At 45.3% G+C, this 21,444-nt stretch overlaps 1 protein-coding gene across 1 annotated transcript in view; it reads right to left on the bottom strand.

Moving 5' to 3' along the window:
• Positions 1-451: 451 nt before the first annotated feature.
• The window catches only part of LOC121834770, a 118,460-nt gene continuing 97,467 nt past the window's right edge, over positions 452-21,444 (bottom strand). Inside the window, exon 2 of the mRNA XM_042288536.1 lies at positions 452-541. Within this exon, the coding sequence (XP_042144470.1) occupies positions 452-541 (90 nt within the window). The remainder of the gene's footprint in view (positions 542-21,444) is intronic.

Genomic DNA, 21,444 nt, shown 5'->3' on the forward strand with positions numbered 1-21,444 from the left:
AAGCATTGATGCTGCTTTAAAAGAAGAAAATGAGAACGATCATTTCGGCCTCGGCCGGTCTTGTAGACTTGAATGCAAGCAGCGCTTAAAGTCTCCACCGGTGGCAGGGGGTCCCTGTCGCAGTCATCTTGGGGGGGGGGGGGGGGGGGGGAGGGGGAAAGGGTAGTGAGTAGGACATACTTTAACAAGCAGCTGGCCTGTGGTGGGACCATGGGTGTACCCATGGTTTTACCCATGGGTTTAGTTCTCAACTTCACTACTAGGGACGCGACGGTTGGTTCAAGGGGTCTCAGAACGTTGAAATCCGCGGGGGTTATGAGATCCCCCAAAACCCCCTTGCCTTTGAGCACCGAATGCAGGGCCCATGTTGGGCAAAGCCTTTCATAAATGGAACCGTAAAGCCCGAGCCCGGCCCGCTGGCCAGGCCGACCCGTGGCTCACGGGCTGACCCTTATTCGTGCAGACCTCTATCGACAACGTAGAAGAAAAGGCAGAGATATTTCTTTTTTAGATAGAAGGGGGTATTTTCACTCTGCTCTGACTGAAATAAATGATGTGTCACCTTGAAATACGTCCATACTGCATATTCGCGAACCGGCATGCACTTTAGAAGTCGTAAAAAAGCGTGGATTCTTAGGACGCGTGTGGGTAAAGACAGCTTCATGCAGTCGGGGTATCCCGCGACAAAGACGCCGCCTCTTAATCTGACATCGATCTGAAAGCAAAAGACCACGCGGCAAGCTAGGTAATCGCTCTTCCTTTGTCAAACGCTATCTCGGAGACGGACTCGAAGGCGCATCGGAAGTGTCGCTCGCCTGAAACTTTGGCAACAAATAAAACACTATCTGTTTTAAAAAGGCTGTCTTTTTCTGGCTAGGGTACAGCCCTCAAAAAAGGGAAGCGACGGCACGTCTAAAAGCTCTCTCTCCCCTACCCCCATTTCGAGGCAAGAGGTCCAATGAGTCAAAATATTCAACGCATCAAAAGATCCATCATTGGACCTCCTGACTCGTTGGACCTCCTCACGCGTTGGACCTCTTGGCTCGCCATGAATTTTTTGATACCTTGGATCTCTTGACGCGTTAGACCTCTTAATCCACATTGCGTCCCTTGACTCGTGTTTTACGAGTCAGGGGGTCCAACGCGCCAAGTGCTAGATTCACTATTGGACCATGTCCCTCCATGAACCTCTTGACTCCCTATCCGATCACCGGAAAAGAGGGTGGGGGGAGGTAAGGGCTTCGGTGAAAGTCGGAACAAGGAGAGGAAGAAAGGGAATAAGGAAAATCAAAACAACGAGGAATGACGACTTTCAGGTGGCAAGGAGGAACGTGGCGGGCAACGGGGTGGGATCCCGCAGCAAAGAGCAAAGCAACAATAAAGAGCAGGACGGCAGAAGAGGACCCAGTGGTCTCGAGAACTAAAGTCACTGGATCTGGGAAAGTAGCGCCATTGCCTTCCCCCCTGCCAGCCGGACACAAACAAATACCAACGTATACAGACGACAAAACCTCTCAAGGTGATTGGCTCATCACTGTCGGTTGCCATGGTGATTGCCATTTTGGACCCTTTGAAAGCTTCGAAGCTGCAGAAGGGTCGTTAAAACCAGTCGCACCAAGATTGCTATGGAGCGTAATTGTACTGAAAGCGTTCCTCGGCCAATATGAGCGTCTTTCGCACTGTGCATGCCAGAAACCTATCAAGACAGTAAAATTTATTTTCAATGCCACCAAGCACTGACGTAGCGTGTGATGGCGGTACGAAGATGCACGGCATTACAGGCGACGCTGCAGCAACATAATTGTAAGAGATATAGGGAAATAAGCATGGAGTTATCAGTTTGTTACATGCTCAGTACCAAAGACATTCATATTGGCGGAGGAACACTTTCAGTGCGATGATGCTCCGTAGCAATATTGGAGCAACTGGTCTTGACGACCCTTTCGAAGCTTCGAAGCTTTGAAAGGGTCCGAAATGGCGATCACCATGGCAACCGACAGCGATGAGCCAATCACCTTGAAAGGCTTTGTCGTCTGTATGTTGGTATTTGTTTGTGTCCGGCTAGTAGGCGGGAAGCCAATGGCGCTACTCTCCTAGATCCAGTGACTTTAGGGTACGACAGGTTTTGCGATCTTGAATGGCTAAGTACGTCAGAGCGTTGTGCTTTCTCCATTTTAATCGGCTGGTGTTCGACGTAATTCGTTCGTGCGGTACGCTTGACTACAGGAGCAATCTCCCGAGAGATGTGTGCGCTATACGGTCGCAGGGACGGGCGGCGGAGAAAATCTCACCGGAGAAAAGCTCATCGGAGATAAGCCGACCGGAGAAGATATCACCGCAGAACTGTCTAATGCGGAGAAATGCTCACCTACAAATCTAAGAATCAAGGGTTCACTCAAGTGACATACGTTCACTCACCTGAAGTATGCAGGGATGCTTCCTGCGCATGCGGTCATTCTGCACTTCACTAGCAGATTTAACACGTCAGGGGTTGCCTGCCAGATGAAAATAAAATAAATACTTTTATTAAAGCGATAATTAAAAAAGGAAAAAAAAAAAAAAAAACATAACGGGGGGAAATATAACCAGCGTAAAGGACTGCAGCTTGAGAAGTTTTTGAATATTTGTTTATGAAATTAACCTTTATGTAGTACACTGTCACAGTATTGCCAACTCTTCATTTCATTTGAACGGAAAATAAAAAAAAGGTCGTATTTCCTCTATCCCGCGTACGTCGGAAATAAATATGGTTACACTCACGCGAAATCGGTCGACATAAAATGGGAACTAGGGTTGCAGCGAGGGTGGAGAATGAAAATCAAGATGTATTAAATGGTGATTTAAAATCAGACGGGTTTTACTAGGATGATTTAAATCAAACCTTTCCCGCAAATGTAATCCCTAAAATATATATAATTTTTTTTACTTACCGTTTGTTTATTATTTGACGCTTTTAATATGCGCATATGTAATGTAAATGTAAATAATATTCACACGATAAATATTTATATCGGACTGAATACGAGCCAAAAGCAGTGGTCTTCCGAGGGAATCGACGCGTTCAGCTGTATTTCTACCTCCGACTTCGTTCTTCAGTTCCGTCACATATTTTTGCAGTCAAATCTAGGGCGCACATGAAGGGCCCCTAGTCAAATCGAAACGCAAAAGATAGAAACGAAAACTGGGAAAGCAGCGTTGTGTTGTAAGAAAATCAGACCGCGAAAAACAAAAGCAAATACAGCTCTTTCGCTCACGAAAAACTAAGCAGTTTTTGTTCTAGTACGGCGGGGTTTTCATGAACAAAACGTTAAAATTAGAGGAATTTTTTTTTTCCACATTGTTTCCACCGATCGGAAGAATCGATCAAACAACCTGCCATGTGTGAAAATGCATATAGTGATAAATAATCAATATGTCTGGTGTTCTTAGTCTGATTTAAATTAGAAGCAATAATATTTTAATTATTATTTTTTCTATCTTGCTAACAGCAGAGTGACCTGATGTGAAGTGTGTCACTGCGTGACACTGTCGACATAAACGAAAGATGGGCTTTTTTTTCTTATATTTTGGGGTTGCCGTCAAAAACTTTCAGTGTGGGCGAAATTACTCATTCGGGGCACAAACCTATGCAATAAAGGTTTGACGCTGCTCAGACCCCTTCGCTAACAAGTAAAATGCAAACAATCGCTTCGCGCTAACTCTGCTGCACGGTGTACCGCCTGCGTGAGAGGCGCTTGAAACCTTGGTAGCACTACTGCTATTCAATGATAACGACCAATTTGAATAATATTTTAATTCGAGGTGAGCTTTTCTCCTGGCCTGTCAAAAACCGGTGAGCTTTTCCCCGGACCCGCACAAAAGTAGGTGAGCTTTTCTCCGGTGAGCTCTTTTCCGGGACTCCGCGGGGGACGCAGGTTGTTTCTGGAATGCAGACTACAGTTAGTCGGTGATTTATTTACGAGGCGCGTTACCGCATAATCAACTCAACTGGCAGGAAGGCTCGCGTGGATGATTTAGACAGCGTAATGTTAGTCAATCATCCGGAGGGTCAACGTGTCTTTCCGCAGTATATTGCCGGTCAGTGCAGCATGACTGCTTTAACTGGCACCACGCTGTACTGAGAACCAGCATCGGCGTGCTTTTCTGTAATCACTACGGCGTGGTGCACGTAAAACCCAGGCTATACTCCGTTTCACCTTAGGATGGACCGCAGCCGATGCAAGAAGCCATCCTTCGAGAGCGCGGGATATCTTGCTCCGCGCGTCGCCTCGCCGGACCGGAAGGTCACATGCTACACTTAGTACACTGTCGGTGCAGGATCGGTTGCGCTGGCTCGTAGCGTCCGCTACGGTCCCTCGTAAGGTGAAACAGAGTACAACAGTCGATCGTACGGCCCCGGCTAAATGACTAATTTCCGGATTAGAGATAGGTCGCCTCCTTGGATGTCTGACAAGCATCGAGCTGTTGCAATATCCAGAAACACCGCTCAGACTTGTGTTGACTGCGTACGGTTCAACATTTTCATTTTATCTGTCTGGTCGTTCGTGGATAACGAAAAAATTCCAAGCGGGAGGTCTCTTAGTTGGTTGGACTACGAAGCCCCAACGGCGCAACGCTGGACCACTGATAAGCGAAAACTGCGCTGCTTTAGAAAGTCCCTAAAAAGAAAAAGAAAAACAAAAAAAAAAAAGCTTTTTTTAACTGTCTCGTTGGAACACGCGTGTCAAAAAATTAATTTTACGCGAAAAAAAATTGTTTAGGGCAATATTGACATCTTATACAATCTTGTGCGCAACAAAGACGAGGACAAAAGCAGAGAAAAGGACACAACAAGGCGCCTTGTTGTGTCCTCTTCTCTGCTTTTCTCTTGCAATATTGACGGCGCGAGACGCGATTTAGTCGGCAGTCATCTCCTTTCCACTTGTTTTCTTTCTCGGCATTTCGGGGATGTGGAGGAGAGGTGATCGGCTTCGCCTTCACGTTGAGGTAGAAAGAGCGAATGACCGAGACGGTCATTCCGGAATGACCCGTGACGTCATGGACTTTGCGCACAGAATTTCAGATAAATCTCTCACCGTCAATATCGCCCTGAAATATTTGTTTCGCGTAATTATATTTTGACACGTGTGCCCAAACTAGACCGTTCAAAAGAAACATTTTGTTTTCCTTTTCAGGCGCCCTTTGCTGCAAAGCAATTTTGGTTTATCAGCGGTCCAGCGGACAGTTCATTTCACAGACACGTTCGTCGCCGTTGGGGCTTCGTTGTCCAACCAACTAGGGGATCTCCCGCTTCGAATTGTTTCATTATCCGCGAGAGATCAGACAGATAAAATTAAAATGATGAACCGTACGCAGTCGACATAAATCTGAGCGGTCTTTGAGACTCCCTCGACTGGGGTGAGGAGCCTTCCGGTGACCCCCTTGCAATATGACGGGGCAGTTCTCGAGTCATTGTACCTGTTGACCCATATTAGATTTCTTGACTTGCGTCTTCCGAGTCAAGAGATCCAACGCGTCATAAGATCCGTTAGTGTACATCCGGACTCGATGAATCTTTTGTCTCGTTGCACCTTTTGGCTCTCCATGGACCCTCTGACTCGTCGAATCGCTTTGCGCGCTGTACCTCTTGACCCACATTGGATCTCTTGATTCGTGTCTGGCGAGTCAGAAGGTCCAACGCGTCAAGAGATTTATTATTGGACCGTTTGACTCAATGGATCTTTTGACTTATTATTATTTACTAATACTGCTCGCCTCGTCGAAGTTGTAGCACAAGCGATACAGGCACACAAAATGCACGAATAAGAAAGTGCTACCATGAGAAAAATATATATCGGCAGCGCTCTGCTGCACTGAAATGCAAACAACATTTAATTTAAAGACAGTGTGCTTGGTCATGAGCACCGCGGAAAAATAAGTCAAGCAAAAGCCGAACTTCAGAAAAAAAGACAAACGATCACAACATTGACAAAAACAAACAAACAAACAACAACAAATGTACAACAAAACTTGAACACGTTAACTCTCCTATCTAATATAAATATTTTATTCAATCTGCGAGAAAAATAAAGACAGACGCACTAGCGACAACGTCAACCGGCGAGAAACTCCATTCTCGAACACTTGGCGGAGAAAATGACTGGTGAAATACATTATTTGTAGCAGCAAACTCTCTACTTGACAGATGATGCGATCTTCTTGTTATCCATGGTTGGAAGAAAGAGATGTATATGTTCTTGTTAATTTTTAGGTTGACATAGACCATTTAGGTATAAGAATTTAAGTCGATCATTCCGACGTATGCTTTCCAGGCACAAAAGGTTGGCATTCTGCAGGAGCTGTCTGGGAGATACAGACACGCTGTAAGAGTTATGAATAAACCGAAAGGGCATTTCTTCTGTATTTTCTCCAAGTTATTTTTATATTCTTTAGCGTGAGAATCCCAAACTACTGCTGCATATTCTAGAATAGGTCTTACGTAGGACTTATAAGCAAGAAACTTTGTTGATGGAATGCAGCGCCTCAGGGACAGAGAAAGCCGAGTTTCTAAAGTGGGCGTTGTGATATATAGTTTATGGGGTTGTTCTATCGCAGATCAGATGAGAGGATGACTCCAAGGTATTTGAAAGATTCAACGTTTTGCAGTGGCACACCGTCTATGGAATCGAAAAATTGTGAAGTGCTTTTTTTTCCCGCGTGATACTCATAAATAAAGATATTTTTTCGCGTTAAGAGTCATTTGCCAATTTTTGCACCATGAATTTATTTTTGCCAGGGAGATGTCAATGTGAAGATGGTCGTCATGGCTAGAGATTTTGCTGTAAATAACACAATCATCGATAGAAGGATTAATCTGATCTGGAATGTCATCTAAATATCTAAAATATCCTTAATGAATATTAAAAAAATAATGCTCCAAGAACATATTCTTAAGGCACTCAAAAGTCCAGAGCAGTGTTGTGCCCGTTACCGAGAATAAGTAACGAAATAGCGTTACCCGTTAGCTGGGAAAAAAGCGATCGCGTTACAGAGCTCTGTTTCCATTTTGTAGATGTAACGAAATACCGGCGATTATGACGTTAAAATATTGAGACTGCGAAGGAAACTTGAAAGGAAAAAGTGTAAGAAATCACAGAAATAAGCGGACAAACAAACGTCTCAAACTCAGCTAACACATTTTGTGAGCTGTTAATATTTGTTAGCTGAGTTTGAAACGTGTGTCCGTGCCCTTATTTTTGTCACTTCTTACACTTTTTCCTTTCAAGTTTTCTTCCAAGTCTCAGGATTTTAACATGATGATCAACATACTCCAGCTCGCCTGCACCTTGACAATTTTTTCGGGAAATACCGGTGTCGTTACCTGCCATGGCTAACGGACGTACTTTTACGTTATTTTGTCCTTACATTTCTTTTACTGTTAGTAGATGACAGCTGTTGATAATAACCGCCTCTATAAACTTCGGCAACAATACACTTGCTCAGAGTGATCATTTATTTATTTATTGGTACTTTGCAGTGCCGGAGCATTACAGCAGAGGGGTGGGGCACAGGCCACAATTATACATTGGAAACACACACAGACAGCATCAAGTCAACGACTAACAATATAAATAAACAGTTCAAAACAATACACAGACAGTTTTAGTGGACCGTAGGCTATAGTTTTGCGTACGCAAGGAAATTGCGGGTCGTGAGTGAGCATGCCCAGAACGCACTAGAAGGGCTAGCGTATTGCGTACGCACGCAACGCTGGGGATGTTGCGTTGCGGGTTAGTGGGCCTTGCGGGAAGCTCTCGAGACATCTCAAGCCCAACGAGAGCGCGGTTACCTCGACTGGCGCAGCAAGGGCGTCGTGGTGTTCTCTACGTTCTGTGTTACGTGAACGGTGAAATAACGCGGTGTTCAACGCGGCAATTCTTTCCGAGACGTACCACGGTCGAATCAGATCGCCGTGCAGCTGAACGAGTGCACAGTGAAAGTGTTCACCGCTCGCATTGTGCGTCAACGCTGCGATCTGCTTAACGCTATAGGCCTATTCGCTCAGTTCATCGCCGACTGACGAACGACTCTTCAAGAAATCGTCGAAGTTCTCGCTATGCACTGGACATCAGTAGGTCATGGATTTCATTCCGCGATAGCATTGATGAAAGGTGGCGTTTCCACGGGACTAGTGACGGAGGCTCCGAGATCGAATTTGGCTATGCACCCATACTCATAGCCTCTGTACCCCGCAGAAAAGCGTCCTGGACGTGGCTGCTGCGGCTTGGTTTAACTTGGAATAAAATGATTGGACATGTTTTCATTTTCAATATTTATTTTCAGGAGCATGGTGGTGCTATAAGCACGCGGAATTCTGCGACTCCGGCAAATTTAACGAAGATCACGCCAAGTGTTCACTCGGAAACGTAACGCACAACTAAAATCGGTCCGAGCGGGTCGTTTTAGCGTACGCTATACTATTGCGTATTGCGTACGTAAGAGCCAGCAACGCTATACTAAAACTGTCTAGTAATAAAAATTCGAAATTTCAATAACGCGAAAAATAGTGACAAAGAAATTCACATTGCATTGACCAGGTTAATAAAAGATTCACCGTCGGCAGGATGTGGAATGTACATTTTCGATCGCGTGACGCTTCGCGAGCGAACGTTGGCCCTAGCACCTTCCTGGGAAAAAGAAACCGCTCTGAAAAGAAAAATCAGATGGACGTCACGTAACGGATACAAAATAGACCTCTTCGTGGAATCAAAGTTAATCCGGTAAAATAAACGTTATTTTATTCCTACATAAACCAACGTCGCATTTCCGACTAGCGACGCGTCAGCACCCGGCCATCGCTGCCACACTTATTTGGGTTCAAAGCGTGGGAACGTCAGCGCTTTTTTTTTTGTTGGTATAATGATAACATATTTGCTTTGAAGAATAGGATGTGACCAGCTGGGGAGTAGCTAGGGACGCGGAAGAAAGAAGCGGCGGCAGACTATTGCCGTTTGAACGGATGTCTCTTTCCAGCGAGACGGCTGCTCAGGGTACGGCGACGGTGATCTTAGCAGCTTTTATACAAAGACTACGCCAAGGACGCTTAAGGCTCGTTCACACTCTTGCAGCCGAGTACGACCGAGAGAGACGAGACTTGTTAAAACCTCTTAAAATTCTCAGGACGAGAGAACACACTGGCATTCTGGCGCCATCTATGCGGTGACCCTGGAACTGCATTTCACAAGGGCGAAGGCTTTGCGGGATTTCCGAGGTCAAATGTGCGTAATACCTATAAGAAAGGCTTGTTTATAACGTTTACAAAAATGTTTCGAGCTAAGAAAGAAAGGATAATGCGCGGGAGAAATAGAAATATGCCGGACTGCTAAGTTTACACTGCAACCCGATAGATGGCGCCACTGTGTCCTCTCATTGTAAGAGGTCGCAAGAGTGTGAACGGGCCTTTAAGAGGTCGCAAGAGGCTTAGAAACCGGTCTTGTCTCTCTCGGTCTTACTCGGTCGCATATATGTGAACGGCCCTTTAGGGGTTCCCTGCTGCAATAATCTCGCGTCTTTTGGGTCCGGTCGTGGGAACGTTAAAAGCACATTCCCAAGGTGTTTGAAATGACGCCGCTTATACATAGCTTTGTTGAGGTTTCTTTGCCACTTTTACGTAGTGTGGAGAATAACGGAAATAAACCCTGGAGAGGGGGAACAAGAGGGAAAAAGGGCAAACACAAATCTTTAAACACAGCTAGGTGAGTGGTGCGCGACCGAAAAAAAGTCGGGACCAGGCGGATTTTTTCGGTGGAGAATAAGATTCATTTCGTTTCCAAACAATCATGTGGCCATTTTTAATCAAAAGTAACGAGCAACGGGTAACGTAACTTGATAGGAGATACAGTAAAATAATAACGACATTACTTTACTCGTTAGTCATGTGGAATTCTAACGAGTACATTAGCACGTTAGTCAAAAAAACTAATGCGTAACCAGTGACTTCGTTACTTGTAATGCGTTAGTTCTAACACTGCTCCAGAGCCTGGCAGCGAGAGGCGAGGTAGTCACTAATCCAATTTATTGGCATATCATTTCTAAGGGTTCATTTTAGTTTTGTTAATAAGTTTGGGTATGAAACAATATCGAAAGCCTTCGAGAAGTCCAAGAAGATAACATCTTCCCGCCCGCGTAGATTTAACCCCCCCCTCCAATGATGAGTTTTTCCACTAACTGTGTGGAAGTGGACGGGATCCTGCGAAAACCGTGTTACCGATGACAAAGCAAGTTATTTGATTCGAAATATAAAAAAAAAATACGAGAATATAATATCTTCCGGTATTTTCTATGTTGTACACATCAAAGGAATTGGTCAAAAAGAAATAGAGCTTGTCACGAAAGAATTTGTGACAAGCTTGCTATCTTGAGCCTTAAAAACAGACATAATTTTGGGCAACCATCACCCTGTTGGTATTTTGCCACTTGCCAGAGATTTACATAAAATTACAGTGAAATGCTTGGCACACCACTTAGCGTAATGGTGCAATAGACCAATTGGTATGTCATCTATTTCGGTAGATTTTTTTTTTAATGTCAAGGTTAAGAAGCAGAGAAAAGATTCCTTCTGCAAAGGTTGTTAAGTCGTCCAACGGCGGTGTGTTTTCTGGCACGTCAAAGCTTGGGCACGAGTTATCATACGCTGTGAAAGTCGTTTTGAAAACGTGATGGAAACAGTTAGTCATCTTTGCATTGTTCCCCGGCCACCCTGATGCTAGCGACAGTTTGTTTACGCGGCAAACGATGACTCCAGAATTTAGCTGATGATGACGGCACGAATTTCGGCAGGAGTTTCCATGTTTAGTTACTTTTAAGTTTTATTTTAATTGCTTTTTATGGCTGTCAAGGAAACTTACTTTGCCTTTCTTGTTTGACGCCTACAACGTTTTCTAACTCTGTTTATTTTATGGACCAAATGTATAACTCTGGTGTCATCCATAGATTCTTTTTTTTTATTAAATTTTGGTTCATGATTGTTGATGCAAAATTAAACCAATTACTTTAAGATGAGCCAGAGCTCGTCCACATTGCCTTGTGCAGAGTCAGCAAGGTTTGAGAATCCGTCAAAAGCAATATCAAGTTCGTCAAAAGTCATCAAAGTCGTTAGCACGTGCGAAATCCAGAATCAAAGCTTTGTTATAGTGGGGTTTCGTCTCTGCATCAACAGACAAAGACAAGACAGATTTGTGGTCAGGAAAGGCGTAAAGAGCAGTGTCAATGGGAGTTTTCTGCTTGAGAGTGTTACTTACGAATAGTAAGTCTAACGTAGAACTAGAAGAACCACACACGCGAGTCACACTTCACCAGCTGAATTAAATTGTGAAAAAAAAAATGACCCGCTCTGTCGACTAAAGGCTCAGCACACGGCGAAGGTGGCACCAAAAATGTGGATAACCAATAAATTTCTGGTTTTATTGAAGTCCCCGGCAAGAATACGGTTGCGCTCACTTAAATTATGGTTGATTATATACTCCTTCAACTTTGAACAAAAGGAAGGGATCTGGGTGGGGTCGGTAACATGCCCCGATTACTATACTTTCTTCAGCAAGAAAGGCCTTTACCCAAACGCACTCTAGTTCAGGAATGTCTTCTAATTTCGTCTATCGCGATCATTGCGAAGCATGCGGAAACCAGGTGGAAGGTTTTCATCATCTTCAATCTCTTTATTTAACCAGGTCTCTGTCATTACAATGAAAGTGGGGAGAGTAAGCTAAAATTAAGCTATCAAGGTCAACCATCTTGTTCACCACACTTGGCGCATTGACGGTTTAACAAAGTAAGTTCGTGGTTAGGGTCAGTTTCTGTCAGGTTTCTCCATTCTTGTAAATCTCGGCTTACACTACTGCAGAGCCGTATATGGAGAGAGTTTGGCCAGACTATTATCTCGCCGCCGTAACGCTCTCCTTCCGAGTGAGCCAATCAGCACGCGGCGTAGAGCGAGAGGCATGAGCGCATGCGCGTGAACTCCCGGCTGCTCCCACCTCAGTGGGGAGGGCCGCCATCTTCGATCATTCTCCCGGCGGAATGCGTGGGATCGGCATCTAAATCTCGATTATTGCCTTTTATATCGCTGGCTCTGGCAAGAAAATGGCATTCTGTTATTCCTCGGTGGGTTAAAAAGCTAATAAATGAAGATTTTTCGGCGTATGGCCACAAACTTTTCTTCAGGCGAAAAAGAAGTCGACCGGTAGCAGACGACGCGTAGCCTCAACAGTGCTCTTCTCCGACCAGTCTCAGAGAGCGTTGCTCAAATATGGCGGTCGTCTCCTCTCCGCTCCCTGCTTTCTCTCTCGCTCCTTCGGCGCTCTCCTCCCTTTCATTTCCTTTTCTCCTCTCCGGCGCCTTCGTCTCCACACCCACTGGCCAAACTCTCCCAATATACACTCCGTGCGACGCGACTGGCGCGCCGCCGCGCGGCCGGTACCGAAGGTAGGCAGTGAGAACCCCAGAAAAAACGAAACCGAAACCACGCCGCGTACGTTGGTACGGATTGAAGTCGGAGTGGTGCGGTTGCGCTGGGTTCACAGCATGAAGTGCTTGCTGCCTGTGCTGCGTCATTAAGTGCTTCAATAGTTATGCGTCGTATCTCGTGGAGACAAAGTTTCACAGTTTTTCACCTCGCCGATGTTTTGTGGAAAAGCGACAACGATGGAGCCGTGCCGTACGACGCGAGAAATTTGGTCTCCCTATCATGTCTGCCACTGTGTCGGCACGGCTGACATATTCTAGCTACACTGCCGCTTTGCGCTCTGCGTTTGTTTTCGTACCAGTGACGCCTACATGTGTTAGCGCCGATGAAACAAACTGAAACGCCATGCCACACTCGCGGGTATGCAGTGCCAATTTCGTTGGAGGAATGCCCTCCAAAGAAGTTTCGTCTCCATCGTCCGTGTCGATGATATTTCCGGACAAGTATGGCACGCAATCTGTACTTCATGAAGAAAGATTCGAAAGGTAAAAAAAGTGACAAATATAAATCTAAAGAAAACAACAATGAAACTCGGAATCACTGGAGAATCGACGTTTGAGTATCGAAGTTTATGTGGTGTGCTTTCTTTTTTGATCAGCCTCCTTTTGGATGTGGAAACGCTGACACCCCGAGTTCTGTAGACAACAATTTTTTTTTCTCGGCTTTAGAGCCACCTATTGCAAAGTGGTTTGAACTGGAATTGCCGTCCACTGGTCCCTTCCTACCTGTAAAGTGTGCACCTCCCACGATGAGTGGTATTATCTGACAGCCTTTGACGGTCAAAGCCAGTTCCCATTTAGTTACGCCGCCCAAACTAAATTTCCACCTGGTTTCGCTATGCCAACTCTTTTTGTTATAATAAGTGTTGTGCCAAGTGACGGTCATATCAAAGTACCTGTGCGCCGAAAATCAGCGCCTCGCACAACAGGTTATTACACAACAGCAGACCGCAAAAGCCCTTGGCGGCCAAACCGTGTTTTGGCCGACAACTTTGTTTTCTCGGCTTTGGAACCACCTTTCGTAAAGTTGTTTCAATTGTAAGTACAGTCCACCCTAGTCCCTTCCTACCTCTAAAGTCTCCACCTCCCCCGACCAGCGATATTCTCTTGACAGCCTTTTCATGGCCAAAACCGGTTCCCATTGAGTTACGCCGCCCAAACCAAATTTTCACCTGGTTTCCCTATGCCACTTTTTTTTTTTTGTATAATAAGTGCTGTGTCATGTTACTGTCAAGACCAAGCACCTGTGTGCCCAAATCTGCGCTTTACACAGCCCGCTATAACACAACATTTTGGGTCGAATATTGGATATCCCGTACAGCTTTATTTCTTTATTCATTAGAAACCTAACTTTCACACCTGCTGTCTTAAAGAAACTTGGCACTCTTCGTGCACAAACTTGGTGAACATCTCACTCGCCTCCAAATATCATCGTTCCAGCAGTCCTAGGTTTACAGCGACGAGCGAAATAAATTTCCCACCCATAGCAATCAAGGTGCGGCCGTCTTGTTTTTCGGAAAATTGCTCCAACTCCTTTTTCGGCCGCAACTAGAGAAATTACCCCTAATAACGACTCAAACTCAATCTATAAGAAGTGGTGAACAGCTAGATGCCCTTCTTAGGTCTACCCCAGTACTCATGCAACGTCACCCTCAACGTATTGGCTCAAAAAGCAAAAGTTTCGTCCGTGCGCGCTTCCGCCGCCACAGCTTGGCATGCGAAAAGGCGCCGCAGGCTGCTGAACGCGCCTCACAGTCGAACGCCAGCTCCTCCGCTAGCGGCGCTGCGCGCGTTTTTCAAAGCGCCCCCTATAGTTCCCGCACGGAGTGTATACGGCTCTGCACTACTGGTGCCAGGAGAGGAGAGGGGGCGTTGCATTTGTAGCATCTCTGTGTTGGTGTCCCAGCCGTAGGTTGTAGCGTTAATCCTAATTTTATCGTAAGTCAACTTTACTTTGGCCCCTAGTTCTTTTTTTTTTTCTCAGCAGCCCTAATCCAAACGTTCTTGCGAATCTCAAGCAGCATATTCGAAAAGTCCTCAGACACACTTATCTTGCTCCATTTAAGCTTATAGCGATTTCTCGTTGGATCTCTTGACCAAAAGTGTCTGGGCGGAAGGGGCAGTAGCCTATTGGTTTTGTACAAAGCGGGGGCGGCTTTGAGTGAATAGAACAAGAAAAGGGCCCTCTTGGTGCGTGACATTGGCAGCCTCGGGATTTGCTGGGATTATGAGGGATCCCTGTCAACAAGTTCAGAGTTTGTACACGTAGATATTGTAGCCTTTCTTACTCCCTCTCCGTATCGGGCTCTCATTTGTTTCTTTATTTCGCATTCGCTCTCGATCGTTCTTTCGGGCCCATTGAAGCCCTTAAATTAGTTGTGCTTCGATGCCGTTCACTCGCTGCAAATTTTTTCCCGAGTGTGACTGCTGCTGTGTAAATGCGAGAGTCCAGGATGGGGTACACTCCGTAAGCCGCCTGATGCGACAGTCAAATACGATGCTTACCTACTTCTAAAAAAAAGTCGAGAATTGGAATCGACGGACTGTGCATCAACACCGGAATGTACAACTCCCAGCATTCGCGAACCGGTGATTCAGCAGACGCTATCGTCTTCAGCAGAATCGTCTGATCAATCCGTGAGTGCCCGGTCTTTTCCAATCCCTGAAGCCGCTCATCTGAATGACCTCAGGATCTACGACGGCAAGTTGGCAAGTAAGACTATTTCGAGATCTTTACCCTATGACCTAAATGTTTTATCGTCGTTCCTCTGAGTCGATGATTCTATACATTTTCAAGTAAGTATCAGTCTTGTACACGTTACTAAAAAAAGTAATCGATTACAATTACTATTACTCTTGGCTAAAAAGTATTCGATTAGATTACTGGATTACTCGACGGCAAAAGTAATTGGACATTACTTAAAGAAGCAATCGTTACTTTTCCGATTACTTTATTGTGTGAAGACACATATTTAGCGCTCATAACAATGAACTACTTTCAACCTATATTTCACATTTGCACAAGTATTGAAGAAGGTCGTTGCAGCTTCACAATGCGGACATAATCATAGAATTTGTTTGAAGACGTTTAATGATTTGGGCGTTCGCCAGTGTGTGTGTGTGGGGGGGGGGGGGGGTTGTCCCGTGGACAAATTTTAACGGTTACAAGTAATTTTATTACTTCAAAAAGTAATCAGATTACTCTTGTGATTACTGCCTAATAAAATTAATCAACTGATTACAAAATTACTCCAAAAAGTAATCGATTACAAGTAATTTGATTACTTGTAATGCGTAGGGTACAAGTCTAGTAAGTAGATTAGTGGAAGATTTTTTTTCTTCTCAAAATACCTAAATTATTTTTGTCTCTAGATAGCCGGGTTTTCTTCTCATACACGATGGCCATGGGAGAAGCGGCCATGCGGCAGTGAAGAATTGGGAGGACACGTTGTCGACTCTGACAGCTCGCATTGGGTCGCAGCCATGGCTTCTGACGTGTGCGAAGTTACCTGAAACGAAGTATAATTTAAACAACTTGGGTTTTCATAAAGACCTATGTTTCGCCAATTTCGGGGTTTTAAATTATAACGAACAATTTGTCCCGCGAACAATTTACCCCATGGTAACGACTACACCACGGATCATGAAAATTTGTGCCGGCGAAAGAATTCCTAAACCTGCACCTTAAGAAATTTGCAAAATATTGATCTCTGATAATTAATATGTTTACAGTAGGGGAGGCAGAGGAGCTAACTCGGAACTTCCGTCTCGATGCAAGACAATCGTTTCTTAACACAATTACGTGCCGTCCGCCGCATCGACGCAAGCGAGCCATGTTGTACGCCGCCGCCTGTGCTCTCATCAAGAAAAAGATGCCCACTGGCTCAACTCTACGCCGATCAAGGCGCTCATCTGCGGCTTCGCCCAGTCTTTTATGTTATCTGTTTGGTGTTACAGGCATCTGAAAAAATTCTTTGGTTTTCTCCTGTCACCAGCACCCCTTTCTGAGTGCGAATGAATGTGGTCATTATCATCTTTGCTTGTTTTTCGATGTTGTGTTAAAAATGGTTATTCTCTCTTGGAAACACTGGCCCTGTGTCATTTTTTCCGTGCTGCACGTGTAGCAAGGCAGCCTCAAGACAGCATGTCGAAGTTCGTTTCATCGCAAGCTAAAGCCCGGAAATATATAAATAAAAAAACACTGCTTAGCTTTCTTATTTCTGTTAACCCTCATCCCCCCCCCCCCCCCCTTTTAAAAAAAAAAAAAAAAAAAAAAAACAACGAAAACCCATGGTGCGACAATGCCAGGCGGTGTGGGATATAGCCAGAATGACCTTTGAGGATCGTGTAAAATAACTAAAAGCACCACCCAGCCTTCTGCTACCGCGAGGGCCGTGACTACGACTTCGACGCTTCGGCGTCCACGTTTAAAACAATATAAAGTATTATTTTTACATCCGTGACCTCACCTCTTAAAGACGTGAGACTATTTGAAAACTTAATTTAACGTCCCCTTTTAATACATATATATATATATATATATATATATATATATATATATATATATATAGAGAGAGAGAGAGAGAGAGAGAGAGAGAAAGAGAGAGACAGAGAGAGAGAACGTAACGTAGGATGACGAAAAGTATATACGGCAGAAAAACGCGCTTGAGACGGTTGTTGAAGTCTTTAAAATATATTATTCGTATAGTTCGTCGACGTTTCGGTCTGAAACAGACCTTTTTCAAGACCGGTTACATTTGACGAAATATTGACTCACCTTAGCTACATCACGTGGCCCATGAGTGTCAAGGGATTATGCTAATCCAAAACACCTGGCTCCTTCAAGAGCCCCACCATGGACTCGACGCAGTTATCGCCACAAAAGCCGATTATTTGGGGCCTAGCCCGAAAGATAAACCTTCAACGTAAACCTGGCAAAAAACAAAACAAAACAAAAAAATCTACAACACTGTGTAATTTGATTGACGAAAACGGAGAGACAGCCACAAAACTGCTGGCGCCAATTGCGCGTCGAAAGTCAAGGTAAAAAAATAAAATAAAATAAAGCATTTGAGAAAACACGTTACCACCTGCCTTTTCGGTTAAAAATATTAGAACGACCTCTATATAAAATAAATCGTGGACGGCCTATGGCCTGTGGGATGTGTACACTCCCGCAAATATAGGAGGATCGTGTATGCTCACCGCGTGAATGGAAGACATAATGCCGGGATGTTTGTTGATCCCGGCTTTGATAGTGTTAAACTTGTGAATAAGGCACGATTCTTTTTGTTCGCAATTTCGGTTGCTTTTGAAACCAGACTGTAAAAATGTAATCTGGAGCTTATCAAATGAATGTTCTGGATCGCTAACATGTTTGGAACGGGGAGTGTTGGGTTTGATTTTGCTTGCGACCTGTGAATATTAGACCGTAATCGAAAAGGTGTCTCTGTCTGGCCCACGTACTTCGCGCCACAAGGGCTGCATTGTAAAAGGTACACTACATTAATGATGTCGCAATTGAAGTTGCCATAAATTTTCTAGGTGAAGCTGGACTTTGCACTTTCTATGGAGTTTCTCGGTGTTACGTGTGGGCAGACCCCACATCCCGACTTTCCGAATGGCCTACTCCCAGTGCTCTCAGTGGCAGTTGCCTTGGACCTAACCACGGTGGAAGATAATACTCTTCAGGTGAGGACAGCGCGCTCCTCGCGCAGTGCAGATAGAGTTCGCTTTTTACTCATTTTTCTCCCTCTCACTATGATCTCAAGCGGCGCCGGCAGATGACTCGTCGACCCGTAGGCACGCACGTGGGTCGGCGGGCCTCGTCTCCTGCGCTTTTCAATCGGGAACACGTTTTTAAAAACTCGTATTGTGCATGCGGTGCGTTCCTTATAACCCGTCACTTGTAGTATGTGTGTTGCTTAGGCAGAGATTCGTTGTTTATCTTAGTTTCGTGGCTCAACGGCAGCGAGGGCAGTTTTATGAAGACACTAAAACAGAGGCATTTGGCGCGGTATTCAAACTGGCTAATAAGCGGGTATGTGTCGGCGCTTCTCTGGAATTTCATTCCTTCTAGGTCTCAGGCTCGTGATCATCAGACACTAAACACCTAATGTCCGGATTCATATTTTCTTGGCAAAACATCGCGGGGACAACATCTCTACAGCAAAGCAACGCATTGAACAACAAATGCACGGTAAAGTAATTTGTTTTATTGTGAAGGTCGTGATTGTGCAGGTCGTGATTGTAGCACGGATTTCAGCTGTCGTTTTTGTCAGAAACATGTCCTCGGTTATTGATCAATCTGAGAGCTCTTGCTCCCACTCGTTCAACCATTTCAAACCTTCCTGTAGGACCCTGATGTCGCTGCAACCTTGCCTTATTCCTTCCGTTGGGTGTCGTCGATTCAAGGTATCAAACAATCGTTAAGTCTCGCTGTGAACTCAACAGTGCCTTCACAGTCATATAGGTTTGTCACACCTCGTTTCTGGTAGTGTTTCATACCGGCAGCCATGGACCCGTTGACATAGGTCGGCATTTTAAGCTGTCCTCACTCAAACTCACGATCACTATTTTTTCCTCAGTCAGAACTCACGCCCACTCACGATCACGATTTATTCAAAATAGGATCATCACCCGGACTCACCCTCACGGCTCAACGCAAAACCAAAACTCACTCGCCGTCATCATCACGGTCGTCACGCTCACAGATCATCACGGTCATCACGCTCACAGGTCATCACGAATCATCAGACTCACAGGTCATCACACTCACAGTTCCTCACGGTCCTCACACTCACAGGTCATCACACTCACAGATCCTCACGGTCCTCTTACTCACAGGTCATCACGGTCCTCACGGCACTCACACTCTCAGCTCCTCACGGTCCTCACTGTTACAGGTCATCATGCTCATCACACTCACAGGTCCTCACACTCACAGCTCCTCACGGTCCTCACACTCGCAGGTCCTTGCGATCCTCACACTCACACAGGTCCTCACGGTCCTCACACAGGTCTTCACGCTCGTCACACTCACAGGTCCTCACACTCACAGGTCATCACGCTTGCCGGTTGCTTTCTTTGTGCTTTTCTTTTGTTTCTCTCAAGCCTTTGGTTTGTCTTCGCGTGAGTCGTGCGGCGGGGAAACTTCTGAGCCACTAATCAAATTTGAAAGAAATGTACTATGTTAATGTTTATGCTCCGCACATTTCTACCAAATTTCGTAAACCTGGATGAATTACGAAAGAAACTTAATGCAAGCTGACTAAAGTGGGTGCGTTTAACTTTCGCCTGCTGACAAGGGCGGCGGTAAAACAGAAACGCGCCTTCCAACAGGTTACACAGACAATGTCGCAGTGATTAGAACATCGCCTCGCTGTGCATACCTCGCTCATTTGTACACAGAAAAACAATTACTACATATATCACCTCCGTTTCTTTTTTTGTGCCACCCACAGGTACTTCTACGGAAGTTTATGCAGAATGTATATATAGTAAACATATGGGCATCGACCCATATTATTTTTTTTGTGTGTGTGTGTGGGGGGGGGGGGGAGAACAGTTATATTAGGTAGGGTGGTTGCACGTGACGACGGTTTGAAATCTCACCATAATCCCTGTTGACAGTGGTGTCTGTCAGTCGTATGCTATTCTATGAACAGAGGCCGCGGTGGCCGAGTTTTCTTCTCACCTGAGTTGCTTCTGATTTTGTTGATCGACCGTGCTTGCCGGAGTAGGCTGCGATTTAAGGAGAATCATCGGCTGGCATTGTTTTTCAGTCATCTCGGCCTTTATAAAATACTGTCAGCATTCATTATCTTGATACATGCAGCCGTCCTTGAATTGATTTCGTTTGGATTGGTTTGACTTTGGCATGACTTTGCTTGGTTTGCTTTGGAGTGGTTTGGGGGTTTGCGGCCGTCCCCATGTGGTTCTTTGTCGCGCTCTCGATCATGTAGGGAGCGCCACTTTTCATGTGGCAAGCCGCGTCATTCTTGACACGCAATTTTATAATGGGCAATCAGTTCGTCGAACAAGGTTTCATAGACAGATTGTTTCATCGAAACTGCGATGTTTCATCGGCAGTTCGTTTCTTCGACATTTGTTTCATCGATGTGTCATCCGAAGATCGTTTCTTCGACATTCAATGCTCGACAGAGCTTATTACTCAGCCACCATATTACTACATTTCGTCGACACTTTTTTTGTTCGTTTTGTTTTACTCGTACGTCTAGCGACATTTCTCTTTCTCTCTCTTTCATCGACGCGGCGTTGGCTCCTTGACGTCATGCGTTCTTCGCGTGTTCGCAGCGCACTACGGTGTCCGCTTCGGACAGGGCGCAGGTGGCGCAAGCGCAAATGCTCCTCACTCTTTGTACGCATGCAGTGCAGTGTGCTGTGCGTGGTGTTGGCTGTGCGCTTACGTCGCTTACGTTGCTGGAGTGGTGCGTGCGGCGCGGCGGCCTTTTGCACACGTATGACCGTCTGGCCGCGTGCTCGGCCTGTCTAGCGGATATTGGTTTACGAAAGGAGCGTGCCCTATAGGGGGGGGGGGGGGGGTGGGGGGGGGGGGGGGAACTGAGGCTTGGAGCTCGGCAACCAGACGGTCGGACGTAATTGTTGCTTTCTGTCGTGCTTTTGGCCGCGTGCACACTTGACGCTCGCGAGATGCTGAATCATTCCAAACTTTTTCTAAAAGGAGTTTTTCTCGACGCAGTATACCGCTCATTTTTTGTAGCGTCATGTGAGGCTTATTTTGTGCCCAGTAATGCACGCGAAATTCCAAAACTGACGTTTTGCAAGTGTTCCGAAATAGGTAGTGACGTAGAGGTTAATCTGTCGGTTTCGGTAGTCTTTAAAAGTCCAATGAACGAGGTATTTGCATTGTTATAGAGTCGGAGCATAAGGAGTTTGAGCGAATATAGGGGGCGCTCCGATCGA

Source organism: Ixodes scapularis, unplaced genomic scaffold, assembly GCF_016920785.2.
Source record: "Ixodes scapularis isolate PalLabHiFi unplaced genomic scaffold, ASM1692078v2 PGA_scaffold10__122_contigs__length_95168666, whole genome shotgun sequence".
NCBI lineage: Eukaryota > Metazoa > Arthropoda > Arachnida > Ixodida > Ixodidae > Ixodes > Ixodes scapularis.